At 45.1% G+C, this 16,598-nt stretch overlaps 1 protein-coding gene and 1 long non-coding RNA gene across 6 annotated transcripts in view; one reads left to right on the top strand and one right to left on the bottom strand.

Moving 5' to 3' along the window:
- The window catches only part of CSNK2A2 (casein kinase 2 alpha 2), a 38,962-nt gene extending 30,764 nt beyond the window's left edge, over nucleotides 1-8,198 (top strand). For 2 of the 5 annotated variants that reach the window (XM_043599321.1, XM_043599323.1), the window contains 3 exons: nucleotides 140-288; nucleotides 1,951-2,044; nucleotides 7,747-8,198. In XM_043599321.1, coding sequence (XP_043455256.1) covers nucleotides 140-288; nucleotides 1,951-2,027 — 226 coding nt within the window. In that variant the 3' untranslated portion in view covers nucleotides 2,028-2,044; nucleotides 7,747-8,198. Of the gene's footprint in view, nucleotides 1-139; nucleotides 289-1,950; nucleotides 2,807-6,314; nucleotides 6,489-7,746 lie in introns of those variants that run through there. The other 3 variants (XM_043599320.1, XM_043599324.1, XM_043599322.1) reach the window with 2 other exon arrangements.
- Nucleotides 8,199-10,205: 2,007 nt separating this feature from the next.
- Nucleotides 10,206-16,564, bottom strand: LOC122494272. The gene is made up of 4 exons (XR_006300137.1): nucleotides 16,296-16,564; nucleotides 14,142-14,203; nucleotides 11,589-11,703; nucleotides 10,206-10,670 (listed from the first exon to the last, which is right to left on the bottom strand). It is a non-coding gene; the product is annotated as an uncharacterized LOC122494272 (long non-coding RNA).
- Between the last annotated feature and the right edge of the window lie 34 nt (nucleotides 16,565-16,598).

The following is a 16,598-nucleotide window of genomic DNA, read 5'->3' as shown; positions in this document are numbered from 1 at the left end:
GGACAGGTACCAGCGAGAATGAGGTTTCACAAGCTTGGAATCAGTGCATTATTCTAAGATTTTGTTGGCTTTAGCCCTAATGCATCAGGATCCTTGTTGAATTTAATCTCAGAATACTATTGCTTCCCTTTTTTCTCAGACATTCACGGAAACGCTGGGAAAACTTTATCCATAGTGAGAACAGACATCTCGTCAGCCCCGAGGCCCTAGATCTTCTGGACAAACTTCTGCGATACGACCATCAGCAGAGACTGACTGCCAAAGAGGCCATGGAGCACCCGTACTTCTGTGAGTCTCCAGGGACTGTTTTCAGGGGCATAACTTACTAAAGGAAAAATACTTCTCTTCATCTTTGAGATCAGTCAAGAGAATTCTAGGTATTTGTATTGAATCGTCCTTAGAATTTGGCCTCATTAGTTCTAGACCGTTGAGACAACTTTGCAGTTGCTCTGAGAGGGGTTTGCTTGTTCACTGCCTTAGCTCCCTCGAGTCCGGGAGGGACTGTTCCCTGTGGCCCTGAGCTTATAGATCACAAGTATCTAAAATTTGTTTTCAAGTATCTAAAATTTGTTTTCAAATTTGTATGGAAACCTAACCAAAGGTATTCTTCCCTTCAAAAACCAAGTAGTTAGTTAAAAGTGATAAGGTGACTGTAGTGTATCTTCAAAGAAGGAAATGAGTTAAATAAACAAAAGGAATTTGAGGAAAGGAAAGCAGGTATGGAAGGACTGCACTAAAATCTCACCTGCATTAAAGAATTTTTAGGTCTCACTTCAAAGTGTGTGTATGTATTCAGTGCATGTGGTTGCTTATTGTCTGCATGCATACAGGCCTCCCCACCCCCCACCGATAAAGATGTCTCCAACAAACTTTCCCCTTAATTGTTGGCGACATGAGATGATTTAGTCCAGGCACAGGGGAGACTGGGGATGAAGGTTACAGGACCCGTCTCTGTTCACTCTCTGAATTGAGAAGAAAACCTTCAGCCTGTCTGTTGCTTGGCCAGTATGCTGTCTTCCCTCCTCCCCTCCTCCCCCTAAGATTAAACAAATCTTACCTGAAGAAAATAAATCTTGAACCTCTTGGCCTGTAAGCATTAGTAGACAGGAAATTGGAAAGGTTTTACCCTTTGGTCTTCTAGACCTCAGACAAGTGCAACTCAGATGTCCTCTTTCCAATTTCTGGCACAGGAAGCCGTTTTTACCCTTTGAGTTAAATTGAACTAAGAATTCCAGTGTTTTATAGTAAGTAATTCGTGATTTATTTGCTTTTCTGAATACACATCTTTTGTAAGAAAAAAAAATGTTTCAAATGACTGTTGCTTAAAATTGATAGGCCTTCTAATGGCTCTTTTCATTCTCCCTTTGCTCCAAAGTACTCATTAGCACACATGATTTGAAGAAATTGGGGGTTGGATATGACAGTATTCAAGGAAAAGAACACATAAGAAAATAAGTAGTAATTTTGAACAGTGGGAAGTTAGTGAGTCTGGGCCTCTTGTTTTCCATGGGCCTCAGAGATTGAACTTGCCTTCTGAGGGAAGTGTTAGGAGTTGACTCTAAGAGCAAATTCCCCTGATCATTTTTCAATGTCTGATTTTTCTATAACCTTAGATCTGTAATTTGTTTTTATTTTTTAATTTTTAAAAAAGTTTATTAGTGCGGGGAGAGGGAGAGAGAGAATCCTAAGCAGGCTCCACACTGTCAGTGCTGAGCCCAATATGGGGCTCAGACTCACGAAACTGAGCTCATGACCTGAGCCGAAACCAAGAGTCAGACGCTTAACCATCTGAGCCACCCAGGCGCCCCTAGTTCTGTGATTTCCATTGCCCTTCTGACTCTGTCTTCCCTGTCAGTCTGTCTATGTCACCGTGGAAGGGGTTTTGTCATGATGGTGTCTCCCACACCTACCAGCCCTGATTCAGCTGACTTCTGTCCTGTTTCCTTGCAGACCCCGTGGTGAAGGAGCAGTCCCAACCTTGTGCAGACAACGCTGTGCTTTCCAGTGGCCTCACGGCAGCCCGGTGAAGTCTGGAAGGCGACGGGTAATGCGGCATTGATGCTTGCCAATAAAATCAACCAACCAAACACAAATCTTGAAGGAAACTACAATGTGATAAAAAGAAGTTCTAGTCATTCCTTCTAAATGCAAAGAAGAGTAAAGACCTAAATGTCAAAAAGAAAGAAAGAAATTCCCCAGTACTAGTTACTACAGGGAGCCGCCATTCTGGCAGTGTGACGATGCACATAGTTCAGGATCTGAGGGAACACTCCCTTTGGAATGCATGGGAGATGAGAGACTCGGAGTTGTTGTGTATTTGCGTTTATTTAACAGGAGACCGCTGTTGAATTAACCTGTTCAGTCAACAAGCTCTGAATATCTGACTTCCTATCTATTCCACTGTGGTCTGGGTTTCCTTTGGTGAGATTCAGGCTCAAGTTTTAGCAAAATGTCAGCAGTCTATACTGACACACCAGCCTCATTTACGAAAAGGAGATATTAAAACAGTGACAGTATTTTTTTTTTAAGCTCTTTTACAAATTCATGTTTTATGTATTTTTTTATGACATGAGCTCTCTAGGAAATGTACCTCATCCCTGCAGTTTTCTTCTAAGTGTATTCATTTGGGAGCAAACTGCAGTCACTCTCACAAGGGTCCCCTTTGCTGTCAGAAGGCATCACTTTAAACCTTGTGACGCTGTGTCCAGGGCCGTCTGTCTCCTCAAAAGTTCGATGCAAAGTGCATAACTTGGAGCTCACTGTAACCTTTGTTGATTTGCCTAACCATAAAACCTTGTTGCTGTTTTTTCTGTGTAGCCTTTTTTTTCCTTTTGCAGCCTTGTAAGGAAAGCTTCACCATTTCCCAGCACATACATCCGTGTGTGTGTGTGTGTGCGTGCGTGCGTGTGCCTGTTTTAACACACCTCTCTGAAAGAGACTTTTTGGTCACAACCATAGTGAAAGCTGGAAAGTCAGTCTTCAGGCAGGCTGGGGAGGGAGAGAAACATCCTATTAGAATGTATTTAGGAAAGACCTGTTGGGTCAGAAAAATGTATTCTCCCCAACCCCCCTTTTTGCCTTGTTTTATCCTCATGAGAAGCAGTTTCCCTCTGTAATCAGGGTAACCTGCGTTTTTAAGCTCTGAGAGGTACCACGTGAATGTGATGGCAAAGCTGAGTCTTTCTCACTTGCAGGGACAGGTTGTGTGCAGGGCCAGCCCACTCCCAGGGATGAGCAGAGCATCATGCGAGGGGCTTGGTGAGGATTTGGAGCACATAGAGCAAGTGTCAACGCTTGGGACCCATGGCACTAGCCTTCATGTTAGCAAAGGAAGCTAGATTCTGCTTTAAAAAGTAAAAAATGTAGAGCTGATATCATTTTGGGGACTTGTCACCCGTATGCTTTGCAGGCAGTCCCCCCTCACCCCAGCTGCAGAGCCATGCCACAGCTGTGGGAACTTGACAGCTAGGCCAGAGCTGGAGGTGTTTACCTACATCATACTTTAGGATTTCTTTATTAACTATTTAATAATGCCATACATTTTTATAAGGTTAGATTGATTGTTTGAAAACCTCTGTTTACATTCCATATTCCAATAAAATCATATTGGTATTGGTAGCAGGTCCTATTTCTACATGTAGATTCTGTTTTTGTTGTTTGGTCGGTGGGGATTTGAAATGCAAATAAAACTCTTACTAGAGTTGAGCTCACGGATTACAACTTAAAAGTAAGACCCCAAAGCCAGGAAATGCATTCAGTTAAGGTTCTCATGCCGGTACTACCTGTCTGTGTTGCACATTCTGTATATTGACGAGTCCATTTGTTCAGCCTGAAAAGCCAAGACATGAGCTCTCAGCTGGACCTGTATTGGCACATCAGGCAGCAGAAGCCTTCTGATGTGCCCCTCTAGGCAGCACTGTTGGTGATTATCAGGGAGATGTGCCACTGTGTCTTTTTTGCCCCCCTACTTCTCCCCTTTTCGTCACCCATTCTCTCCCCTTCCACTTTTTTTGTTTTTAGTTGTCTGTCTGGACCAGGCAGGGAGAGCATACTGGAGAGTCTTGGTGAAGTAGCAACTCCATTTTTTCCGTTGGGTTCCCCAGAGGCAATTGAAAGCATCTGGAGGAGTACAGTCAGGTGATGTGCTCCGGCCTCTCTCCGTTGATGATTTAGTAGATGCAAACACAATAACTTGCCTGTCTTGTGGCTCTGACACAGGAATCGTTCTTCCTTTTCATGTATGCTTTACTTTTCCACCACCTATGCTCTTCACTTCTCTTCATGCCTTAGCATCGCTGAGTTTCAAAAGCCTGCCCCTTTCTGAGTCTGGTCTTGACACTTAGCTGGCTGGCTGACTGTAGGTGGTTCTTTCCCAAACTGAAGTGAGTCCAGTCCAGACCTTTTCTCTTCTTTCCCATCTCCGTAGCCATTCTGTGTCCCGATGTACCTAGCTCTTTCAAGATTTCAGAATGCTTACCTGGGTTAGGAGATGGTCATGGAGAGTTCAGGGTGTGGGGGGCAGGGAAGGGGAGAGAGGGGGCAGGGAGAGAGAGAGAGTGTGTGTGTGAGTCTGTTCTTCTATTTAGACTAAGCCAAGGTAGATTTGCCCACCCACTATCCTTTTTGATCAGCATGTTATTTCTTAAATTCATCTCAGTAATTTTTATTAGGCATTTTTTTTGCTTTGTTACCTTATAACAGGTTAAAAGTGCCTATGATAAGGACTTAGTTATTTCCTAAAGAAAAGCAAAAAATGTGGGGAACAGGGTAGTGTTACACTATCATCTCAGGTACTGCCTGTGTTCGACAACATAGGCCTGGTATGGTGAGAACAGAAAGTTCCTATGCCAAATACAGATTGGTCTGATTGACCGCAAGTGAGCATAAGTGCGAGGCTTTGCTTCAGCTGACGAGTCCCGTGGCGAGAGCAGAACTGATGGAACACCAAGTGATATTTTCATCTGCAGTTTGCTTGCTGTTCACTCTCCCCTGGATCATATCAGCTGCCTGCTCTTGTCCTGTCCCTGTGGGAGGTGACTGGGTGGGAAAAGCCAAGTGGACAGTGCAGACAAGCATTCTTGGGTCTTCTCACCAATTAGAGCAGTGCCAGTGGTGGCTCTTGGAGGCACCTAAACACCGGCTGCTGCACCAGGCCTGACAGACGTTCTCTAGCGCATCACTGCTCACAGGGCTCAAAGCTAGTGTGTTCCCTTGCAGAGAAGGAAGGGACTCAGACTGCTTGGATGGAGGAGACAGAAGAGCTTGTAATCCTGAGGGGCTCAGCAAGAAGGTGGTTAAAGGAAAGGGAACCAGTAAGAAAAACAGTCAAGGGATAGGTCTTGAGGAGGGAACATGACTTCTTCAGAGAGTCAGGGGTACCACCTTCATGACGTGGAATGCGCCCTGAGATGGGCACTGCCCCCTGGAGTGGTTCCAGCGCCGCTGAAAGGTGGCACCCTCAGACAGCTGCTGAGTCCCCGAGAGAGCTGGCGGCCGTGGTCTCGGTCCGCACCTACTCAGGGAAATGACTTAGGTTCTCCCAGGTGCTGCGTTGAGGATGGAAGCAAAACTATTTGGGAACACAAGCAGCAATTGGAAGAATTTTTATATATGCATTGAAGTGGTTCTAAGCCCACTTAGCAGTTTCCCTTAATGCCAGTTCAGACTGAGCGATTTGTTTAGAAACCTGTGTTCCTGCATGGGCACTCGCAGGAAAAAGCAAACTTCCCTCCTGCAGATAATAGGGGTAAGCTGGAGTTAAGTTCATTGAAATAGAAACCCTTCTAAAAGCAAAAGCAGGGTGCACAGGAGCACACGAGGAGCCAGAGGTTTTCAGTGAGCTTAATAAGTCTAAGGTGGCATAACATCCTGCTTCTAAAAATTAACCCCAGGGTGGGAATGGGGGAGGGGAGGTGGCAGTGAAACATCTGGCAGAGAAAACCAGTAATAACAAACACTTTTGAGCTCTATGGATGTGTTCATGGAAACGACGACAAGCAGGTGTTGTGGAGGCTGGGGAAAGTGATGTGATGGGTTATACAGCTGATGCCATGAGTACTTTTGTGTAGAGACTCAACAATGTGCTACAAATGTGATACTTAATCCTGAACTGCATGTATTGGGGATTGTTTGAAAAAAAAAAAAAAACAAAAAAACAAACTTTCGTTGAATCAATAAATTAACAGTTTTGCACTTGCTGGCTTTTCTTGCTGTAAATGGCGACTAAGAGGTTGGGACAGAAATCTGGACACCCTGTGGAAAGCTTGGATAAATCTTCAAGAACCGTGGAGCCAACTATTTCCTTCTGTTTGCAGAACAGCAACACTGCCTGGGTTATGATCCCTTCCAAATGATCACTTCAGACACACTTGGCCACCTCTTTGTATCACTGGATGACTGATGTCTGATTGATGTGCTGCTGCCCTTAGAGGAAAGACAAGTGTCATGTGAAACCTTGTTTTCAAAAATAAAAATGTTGATAACCACCAGATTCCCAAGCGGGAGACAAGCCACTGCTATGAGGCCCTTAAACTTGTATTTCCTGTCTCTTGGGGAAGAGGAGGGGTGCACCTTGAACTGGAAAGATGTGTGTATGGGGGTTGCAGTTCATCACCACCTTCGTGTGGAGCTTTCCTTTATCAAGAGAGGTGGGACTAGAGTGGTGTCATGTGGGGCTTGTGCTGTTTCTTGGTACTTGCTCCAGAATCCCTCTCCTAGGCACCTGCTTCTGGGATTGGCCCATTTTAGTGCACAACTTTAACCTTTGTGTCTGAGTGTTCTGCGTTTATGAAAACCTCTCCCCACTCCCATTCCTTGCATCAAGAGCGGGCACACGCTATTGTGTGTCTGCATTTGGCAGATGGTGGTGTCTTTAATTAGTGTGCTTCTCACTGATGGAACCCTGAGTGGCGCTGGACGCTTGGAAATCAGTTGCTGAAGTGCCTAAAGGCAAATAGTCCTTTCTTTCTTGAACCTCACGCACCATGCGGCCTTTCTCAAGAAAGGCCTTTCTTCCTTTACCCAGAGGAAGTTTTCACGAAGCGATGTTTCTGTGACAGCTTCCCAGGGGCACAGTCCTTTTCTCTCGATGTAGTGCCGATCTGTGAGACGTTGCTTCTAGAATTCCGCTGCTGGCATCTCACCACCCACTTCACTGTGCTGGACATGGAAGGGAAAATGGGGTTTTTAGGCCATGCCTCACTGCTGCTCCCAGGGGAGAGTTAAAAATATTTGAGCTCCCTTTTTGCTCTTTGTTTATTAGTGGACTGGGCACTTTCCTGGTATAAATACAGTCCTCTGATTATTAGTCCCAAGACATCCTCAGTAAACGGGGTCAAGGCTGATGGGGACCCAGCGTTGGACTGTTGAGCCTGTCACTCAGCTTGCTCAGAACAGTCGAGAGGCCTCGGTGCTCCTAAATCTGCACTCCGAACCCAAGAGGCAGGGAGGAGACTCGGGCACACATGCTGTGTCCGGAGCTTTCCCCTCTTCCTCCCAGGAGCCTGCACCCGAAACCGCCTCTGCTAGTGGTGATCACGAGAGGAAGGAAGAGGGTATTACTCGAAACCCGAGACCGTAGAGTTAGTTCTTACCAGGTTTTCCACACAGTGGCGTGGGAAAGTCAAGCTTGCACACTGTTCCCAGCACTCTTCGAGAGAAGGAAGCCACAGGCAAGTGGAGGCCTGTCCTCACTCCGGGTCAGATTGATTAATGTCGTCTTTCCCCTCCTCCCATCTCTTTCCCCAGGTCTGTTGCGGTTCCTCCCACTTTTCCATAAGCAGAACAAGAACCAAATCAAACGTCTTAACGTGTGTAGAGCGCGATCACGTTCCGTGAGCAGACACAAAATGGTGGCAGGTTTGGCGAGCACGAACCAGACCAACCGAAGGGCAGCCCGCCACCGTATTTCAAACCTCACTTCTGAATGTAAAAGGTTCACACGCCTTTGGCTTCCTGTTGACTTCCTCCTGACCCAGAAAGCATGGGAAATGTGAAGGGTATGCAAAATGGTTGTTGGTTACTGTTGCTCTCCCGTGCCCCTTGACTCGGCCTGTGGCCACCTGTTTTTCCAGCAGACCACGTTAACTAGCCGACCACAGACTCCACAGTGGGGAACGGGGGCAATATATGGCATGACGGGCAGTTACATATTATAATTTTAAAAGTATATATTATTGAATAAAAGGTTTTAAAAGAAACGTATGGAGAGTTTTCAGTGTGGAAGGGGCCGTTAACCAAGACCCGTGGCCACAGAGGACTGAGTGAAAAAGAAGAGCAGGTTCTAGCCAGAGGAAAAGCAGGGGGAGTCCCAGAGGTGAGGAGGGCCGTTTTTAAGGACGCTCTTGACCAGGGATGAGAAGTTGAACAGGTATGGTGAACTAATCCTGGGAATGGGGCAAACCGCAGGTGACTAGTAGACTGGGCGAGCCAGGAAAGCCATGTTTTGCCTTGACCCTTCCTTCTAATCCAATGACTAGGCGGTAAACATCATCTCTAGTGACCTCCAGAAGATGCCTTAGCCCCTTCTTTGCTTTCCTTTTGCTGGTGTCTCCATAGTTCATTCCACTTCCCCATTTTGCCCCTCTTCCCCATGGCCCCTTCTGAAAAAGCATCTTAGCTTGGAGGCTGGTGGAGTCTGCTGTCCTCCAGCAGGCAAGGGTCAGGGGTCTCAGGGCCAGATCCGAGGGCTGCTTCTGGTGGCATTTGGAAGCTCCCGCGAGCTGGGAGGAAAAGTGGCCCACTCCGCTGTGAGAGAGGGTGCAGAGGAAGCACCAGTTGTATTTGTTGAGTGAAAACAAAGGAAACCTGCTTTACAAATGAGCCTTCCCTGGCTCCCTCAGGCCTGCCCTCTGAGGATAGCTGTGCCATGGGGATGTGAAGGCAGCCATAACCGGGTGGCCGGCCAGCTTGGCCTCTGGCTGTGGCCTGCGTCCTCCCACAGCCTGTAGAGAGCAGGAGCAACGGGCAGACCCCGATACCCAGGCGGCTCAGGGGTGCCCACTATTCACACAAGCCACTTGTTCCCACAACATTCCTTCTTCTGTCTTTGCTGCTTGTCCTGCACAGGTGACTGTGGGAACGCAGGTGTGGACACTCACAGTTTCTGAAGCAATTGTGGGGGGAAAGCAAAGAGGCCCCTCAGGGTCACCACGGCGTCACAGTGGCCCCTGGAGCAGCTTCTGTCGTATCCAAGCAGTTCCACAGGTGTGGGAGCCCGAGACAGTGCCTGCCCCCCCCCGGCCCCCGGACACCAGCGAGGAGGGCCCGCAGGCCCACCGCCAGCAGACTTTGTAAGGCCGACAGGACATCGAGTGGATGGACTTGGGACTTTTCCAGCACCATCACTGGCCTGGTCTTCTCAAGCAGGCACTCTCATGCCGCGGCCCTTTTGACTCCAGGCTCTGCAGACTTCTCTTGGTCTCCCAGGTCTCTGGGACAGCATCTCAATACCTCATTATAACGAGCACGTCCCCAAAGCTCCTGAGGACACGGTGCTTTGTGTGCACATGTTTATCTACAGAGCACGTTACCTCTGTGGTGACCCACTGGCATTTGAGGGCCTTCCCAGACCAGAAGGGGCTCTTTGGAGTAGATACAGTTGATTGACTTGGGAATTCTTAGATGCCATGCAGAACTCAAATGTTAGCTCCCCATTTTTCTTCCCAGGGTGCTCTCTAACTTCCCAGTGGGAAAGTCTTGTTTTCTGGAAACCCCTCAAGCATATCAGATGTTTCTTTTTTGTGGATGATTACTGTTGGGCGGAAGAGAGGTTGTAGAATGAAGGGAAAGGAGGAATTTTTGCTTAGGCTTTTTTGACCTTGAGAGAAGGGGACAAGGGACCTGCTTACCCAAAAACAGTCTATAAAGCTCATCCACAAAGTGCTTGGCAATTCAGAACATCAGTTCACATCTTTCAATGGCCCTGCTTATATTTGGATTGTTTAAAGTAACATTTATTTATTCTGATTACCAAAGTAATATATGCTCATGGTAAGAAATTCTGAAAGCCTTCCCTTACCAAACATGCCGCGCGCCCACACACACACACACACACACACACACACACACACATACACACACACACACACACACACACACACACACACACACACACTACTCTTTCCTCCCTTGGAGGTAACCATACTTAATTTTGGCGTATATCTTGTAATTTACTAACATTTAAAAATCAACGATTTTTATTCTTACAGAAATGTAATCAAACCACACATTCTCTCTCTCTTTTTTGCAACTTGTGCTTTCGCTTAGTTGTGACAGTTTTACTGTTAGCACGTATAGACCTACCTCACCCCTTTTTGTGGCTGCATGGGGTTCCATTGTGTGACGTACCACAGTTGAAGCAATCCCTTCCTGAGAGAGACTTTTACCAGTACTGTTACCAGTATTGGTGCAATGAACAAATCTGCACATACATTTTTACACGGTATGTTTGTGAGATAAGATCCTAAAAAGGAAAAAACTGTGCTGTATGTTTTGTTTTAGAAAGGGCACTGCTATGATTCAGAGGAAGCAGTCTTCTCTTCCCTTCTCTCACTGGTTTAGGTTGGAACTGGGATGCCTTTAGTCATGGAATTCTTGTGAGGCTCTGTTAGGCACTGGGACATGATGCCCAGAGTCTTTGCGCTTTCCAGGGAAACAGGAATGTTTGAGACCTGAAAAAAAGAAAAGGTGTTGGTGATAACATAAGAAAGTTATGAAATAAAAAACTAATAAATGTAATTACATGTCTTTCCAATCCTATGAGCTTCATTGTCATTTGCTTTAAAAAAATTTTTTTCTTGGGGTGCCTGGGTGGCTCAGTCGGTTGAGCATCCTACTCTTGGTTTCAGCTCAAGTCATGATCCCAGGGTTGTGGAATCAAGCCCAACACATCAGGCTCCACACTCAGCATGGATTCTCAATGTCTCTCTGTCTCTGTCTCTCTCTCTCTCCCTCTGCCCTTCTTCCCCACTGGTGTTCTCTCATGCTTTTTAATACAAAAAATTTTTTTAATATTTTTTTTCTTGATGCCTGGGTGGCTCCGCCGGTTAAGTGGCTGACCAGCTCGGGACATGATCTCACGGTTCATGAGTTCGAGCCTTGCATCAGCTCAATGCTGACAGCCTAGAGCCTGCTTCGGGTTCTGTGTCTCCCTGTCTCTCTGCCCCTCCCCTGCTCATGCTCTGTCTCTCAAAACTGAATAAACATGGGGAAAAAAATTTTTTTTAATGTATATACTTTTTTCTTGGGGCACCTGGGTGGCTCAGTTGGTTGAGTGTCTGCCTCTTGGTTTTGGCTCAGGTCATGATCTCATAGTTCTGTGGGTTCAAGCCCCACATTGGGCTCCGTGCTAGCAGTGCAGAGCCTGCTTGGGATTCTCTTTCTCTCTCCCTCTCTCTGCCCCTCCCCAACTCGCACTGTCTCTGTCTCTCTCAAAATAAATAAACTTAGAGAAAAAAACTTAGCTTTGGAAAAATATGCATATATGTATTTTTTCTCATGATAATTAGTGAAGAGTCGCAATTACAAAATCAAACAATTTCAAAAGCAGTTTTAAAAGATCTTTTCAAAAATTACAGGGAAAAACTTACCTTAAGTATGAAAAATGGCTACTATGGCTGCTACGTTTGAAGTGCTGTAGGGAAGCCTTCGAAAGAAAGCACGCAGGGGCTGGCAGAGGGGTGGGTGTAGAATGGATGAGCAACACTGAGGAATAAAGAAAAGCTGTTAAAATGTGCATCTCAAACGCATTGTGAAGAAGTCAGACTCAAAGGGATACTTATTCCATTTATGTGACATTCTGGAAAAGGCAAAATGTAGGAAATGGAGAACAGGTAAATCTGTGGTTGCCAGGGTTTAAGCATAGGTGATAACATGAGGAAATTTGGGGGTTGATGAAATTCTTCTGTATCTTAAATGTGGTGATGGTTATATGACTTGGTGCCTTTGTCAAAACTGTACACCGGGGCACCTGGGTGGCTCAGTCAGTTAAGCATCTGACTTCAGCTCAGGTCATGATCTCGCAGTTCGTGAGTTTGAGCCCCATGTCACGCTCTGTGCTGACAGCTCGGAGCCTGGAGCCTGCTTCGGATTCTGTGTCTCCCTTTCTCTCTGCTCTTCCCCTGCTCATGCTCTGTCTCTCCCTTCCTCAAAAATAAATAGACACTTAAAAAAATTTAAAAAAACTGTACACCATATATATACACACACACACACATACACATATGTATGTGAGTTAAAAAATAAATTAAAAAAAATAACAATAATGTGCAAGGGCCCAACAGAGTCCCATTTGAACTTCACTCTCAGATGAGCAGCGGCCTCGTCCGCCCACCACTGGCTCTTTCACTGCTATCTTCCGGGCTGAGAGTCGTCTCTGGGTGTAACCACCCCGGCCGGGACGCAGTGGTCCTCCATCTACCAGCTGAACACCCAATTTCAAGGCACTCTTCATCTTTGCTCCCAGCTAAGGGGTGATTCTCCAGGCACAACTTTACCCACCTCATTGCTATGCCTTCCCATCTCGATCAGCAAAGAGGGGTGGGGTGTAAATGCTTCCTTGCAGTGTGTGGCGAGTCCCTTGTGTCTCTCGGAGGCCAGGTGTGCTGAGTTTCTGGGCTCTGACCGACCTGAGCAAACACTGTCCACTGGGTTTTGGTATTTTTCAGTGCCTTTGCACACTGAAAAGGATACTTATGGTTACTGGTGTTTCAAATAATATCTTAGTTGTTTTTCTTTTTAATGTTTGTTTATTTTTGAGAGAGAGAGACAGAACGCGAGCAGGGAGGGGCAGAGAGAGAGGGAGACAAAGAATCGGAAGCAGGCTCCAGGCTCTGAACTGTCAGCACAGGGCCTGACGCGGGGCTTGAACCCACGAGCGAGCTGTGAGATCATGATGTGAGCCAAAATCGCAGCTCAAATGAATGAGCCTCCCAGGTGCCCCAATAATATCTTAGTTATTAAAGCTGTACATTTAAAATCTATTTTCTCTTGTGTTCTTAACATCAGTTTACAAGTCTTGTTATAACTACAAAGTAGTTGGTTTTATGTATAAATACTTTTGCTAAATCCTTGACTGATGCTCGATCGATTCAAAACTTAATGGGTTAAACTGTAAATATTGCTTGTATGCTTAATCTAGTTTCCTTAGACCACATATTTAATCACATATTTAGTCTGTTTGATTTGTACAAGCACTTCCAATATGAAAGACCTAAAATGAGATGAAATCTTCCTAAGCATTCAAATACTAACATATTTAAGTCTAAATTCACAGATTTAATAAATAAAATCTTTAATACTTAATACATTTTAAAGTTTAATAAATCAAAATCTTTTAAACATTTAGTGTTTACACACTTAAAATTTTATAAGCATCTTAAAATTAAAATCACAGCTAATTTCACATTCCTTCAAGCATTGCAAATTAAATTCAAAGCATCAGGTTCTCCAATACATTAAGGTATCTTAACAAAATATCACAATAATCGGAAACTTATTCCTCTATTTGACAAGGATTACTGGTATCATGGTTTTGATTTACTTGCCATAATCTGTGTGTGACATTCTACCAAGGTAACATTCTATCTGAACTCAGGACTATGATACATTCATAGTCAGAGATTCTGGGGTTGGCCAAGTACAGGTTGCTACTTCTGCAATAGTTATATCCAAATTTCTGGTTAACAAACTAAGCCCCTTGCAATAGTAATGGGATTTTCAAGACCACCCCCAGATCCCACCTCACTCAATGAGGGTCAGGATTTTGTTACCTATTCTGAAACTCTTAATGGCCTGATACATCAACTAAGCTTCTGCACCCACTACCCAGATTGGAATCACTTCACTGCCTCTGTAAATTCTGCTTCCTTCTTTCTTCTTTTTTTAACTGACTCATCCACCTCATTATAATTACAGAAATCACTGAAGGAAGCTACTGATTAGCAAGATTTTTCCTGTATTTTGTCCTTACATAAATTCATGTTGATGAAGGGAAAACAATCTTAAAGAATGATAGTGTAATGCATTTTTCTGTGAGAGACATCTGTGGTTTTAGGTTAAGTTGGTCCACATCACCTTTGAAATGAAAGTATATGTCAGAGGTGATCATTTGACTCTAATCAACTCATTCATTCATCGTATACCTGCCATGATGGTGGTCCTGTGTAGGTGCTGGGATACATGCACAGAAGAAGACAGTCTGGACCTGAAAAAAGCATGCCAAAATTAAATCTACCATGGAGTGAACTCACGAATTCATGTTCTCCAAACCTTTGATCAAATCATCTATATTGTAGGGGTGTCTGGGTGACTCAGTCAGTTAAGCATCTGAGTTCAGCTCAGGTCATGATCGCATAGTTGCTGGGTTCCAGCCCCACACTGGGCTCTGCGCTCACAGTGTGGAACCTACTTGAGATTCTCTCTCTCCTTCTGTCTCTCTGCCCCACCCCCACTTGCACACATGTGCACTCTCAGAATAAATTTTAAAAAATCATTCTTACTGTAGCCAAGGCCATGATCGCAATAAACTTTGAACCCCAACATAAGAAAGAACTAAACACAGTTCAGGTAGACACTTACTGAGAATGGGTAGTTGGGAGAAACAAGCACTTTCGTTTTATTCATCAGCTTGCTCATTGATTGTCTATCTGTTCAAGGCGCTTAAGCCCATACTTGCTCAAGGTGTTCCATTTATTTTAAGTTTATTTATTTATTTTTGAAAGAGAGAGAGAGAGAGAGAGAGAGAGAGAGAGAGAGAGAGAATCCCAACCAGGCTCCACACCATTAGTGCAGAGCCTGATGTGGGACTCCAACTCATGAACCTTGAGATCATGACCTGAGCTGAAGTCAGACGCTTGGTTAAGCAACTGAGCCACCCAAGCACCCCAAGGTGTTCCGTTTTAACTGAGGAGAGTGCATGGTTAATGAGGGACATGTGAATAGGCAGATGCATTAGGTGAGCCCCAATGCAGAGGAGAAGATCTTTATTGGTGGGTTGGGTCTGGAGCTGCTGAGACCAGGAGACACAGAACCTGTGCTGGGCCTGCAGTGACCAGGACCCCAGGTCCATGACTGATTCACTGATTCAACACATGCTTACTGCATTCCCACTTTATGCCAGCACTTTAGGTACTAGGAATACAAGACAGACCAAATTCTTTCTCCCAGAAGCTCAAAACAGGGGAAAGGAGACAGCAATAAGTAACTATATAGACTATGAAGTGGTGATAAGTACTATGGAAAGAAATAATAAAGTGGGGTAGGAGGACAAGAAGTTGGGGTTAGAGGTGCCATTTCACGCTGGTTGTCAAAGAGGTCCTCTCTGAGGAGGTAGTGTAGTGAGTTGAATAGTGTCCCCTCAAAATTCATGTCCACCCAGAACCTGAGAAATGGGCACTTATTTGGAAAGAGTGCCTTCGTGGATGCAATTAGTTTAAGGTCTCAAGATGATATGATGCTGGATTCAAGGTGGGCACTAAATCCAATGACCAGTGTGCTCATGAGAGGAGAGGACACGGAAGAAAGGTATGCCAAGATGGTGGCAGAGATTGCAGTGAAGCTCCACAAGCCTAGGAGCACCTAGGGCCATCAGGAGCTGGAAGAGGCAAGGAAGATCCCTGAACATTTTAGTAACAATCAAGGGATAAATTGTTTACTGGCCTAAAGCACAGTCCCCAGCAGTCGTCCAAAAATAACAATTTCATAGAAAAAACTGTTTTTTACTTTCTACTCTAGTATGATCCACATATCCTCCCACCCCCCACCCCCCTGCCATGTCTGGAAATTCTGGCTAGATTGTTCACAGGGTTGATGTGAGGATTAAATGATTTAGGAAAGGCTAAGCTCTTAGGATGGTACCTGACACCTGATAAATGCTCAACTGACGCTAGCCATTTGTAGCCTTGTTGATGATGTTAATTGCAAACTCCTTTTCTGTCAGTCACAATACCCAGCACAGGCCTGAGCACAGAATATAATATTTAGGAAGATGCTCAGTGAGTGACTGGTCTCCAACACTTGGGATTTCTTCCACACTTGAAATATCATAGCTTATTTTGTGTCTTTTTAAAAAATGTTCTAAGTATTAATTGATTTAGAAAAACAGCTCCACTAACTCTATTTTGTTTAATTTTATTAATTCCTGCTGTTATCTTAATGTTCAGGCTTTTTTGTTCGCTAGTGCATTCAAGGTAATTTTCCTGAGAGTACAGCTTTGCATCCCACAAGATATGCAGTATATTCATAGTGACCCTGTTAATGATTAAAGCAATGCTGTACATAAGGTGCTTTAACCTTACCCTGCACACGGCGGCCAGTCTATTTGACCCTCTGGTAAGCAGTTGCTTAGCAAAGCCACCTTCTGCGTCTTTCTCCCCTTTACTTCGGCCCTTGTAACTCCTCCCAGTCCTTCAGGGGGCGGGGCCAGGTCTTCACGCCCCTGACCCCACCCCGCCACGTTCTCTTGACACTCTTTGCGTGCCCCACACATTCTATAATCCTGTCTCCTTCCGTTTTCTAAAAGAGGCTCTGGAACTAGGATGAGAAAAATAGTCCCTTGACAACAGAGTTCTTTCCACAAGAAGGCGGGACCGGGGCGGGGC

This window comes from Prionailurus bengalensis, chromosome E2, assembly GCF_016509475.1.
Source record: "Prionailurus bengalensis isolate Pbe53 chromosome E2, Fcat_Pben_1.1_paternal_pri, whole genome shotgun sequence".
NCBI lineage: Eukaryota > Metazoa > Chordata > Mammalia > Carnivora > Felidae > Prionailurus > Prionailurus bengalensis.
This window is presented reverse-complemented; position numbering and strand designations above follow the sequence as displayed.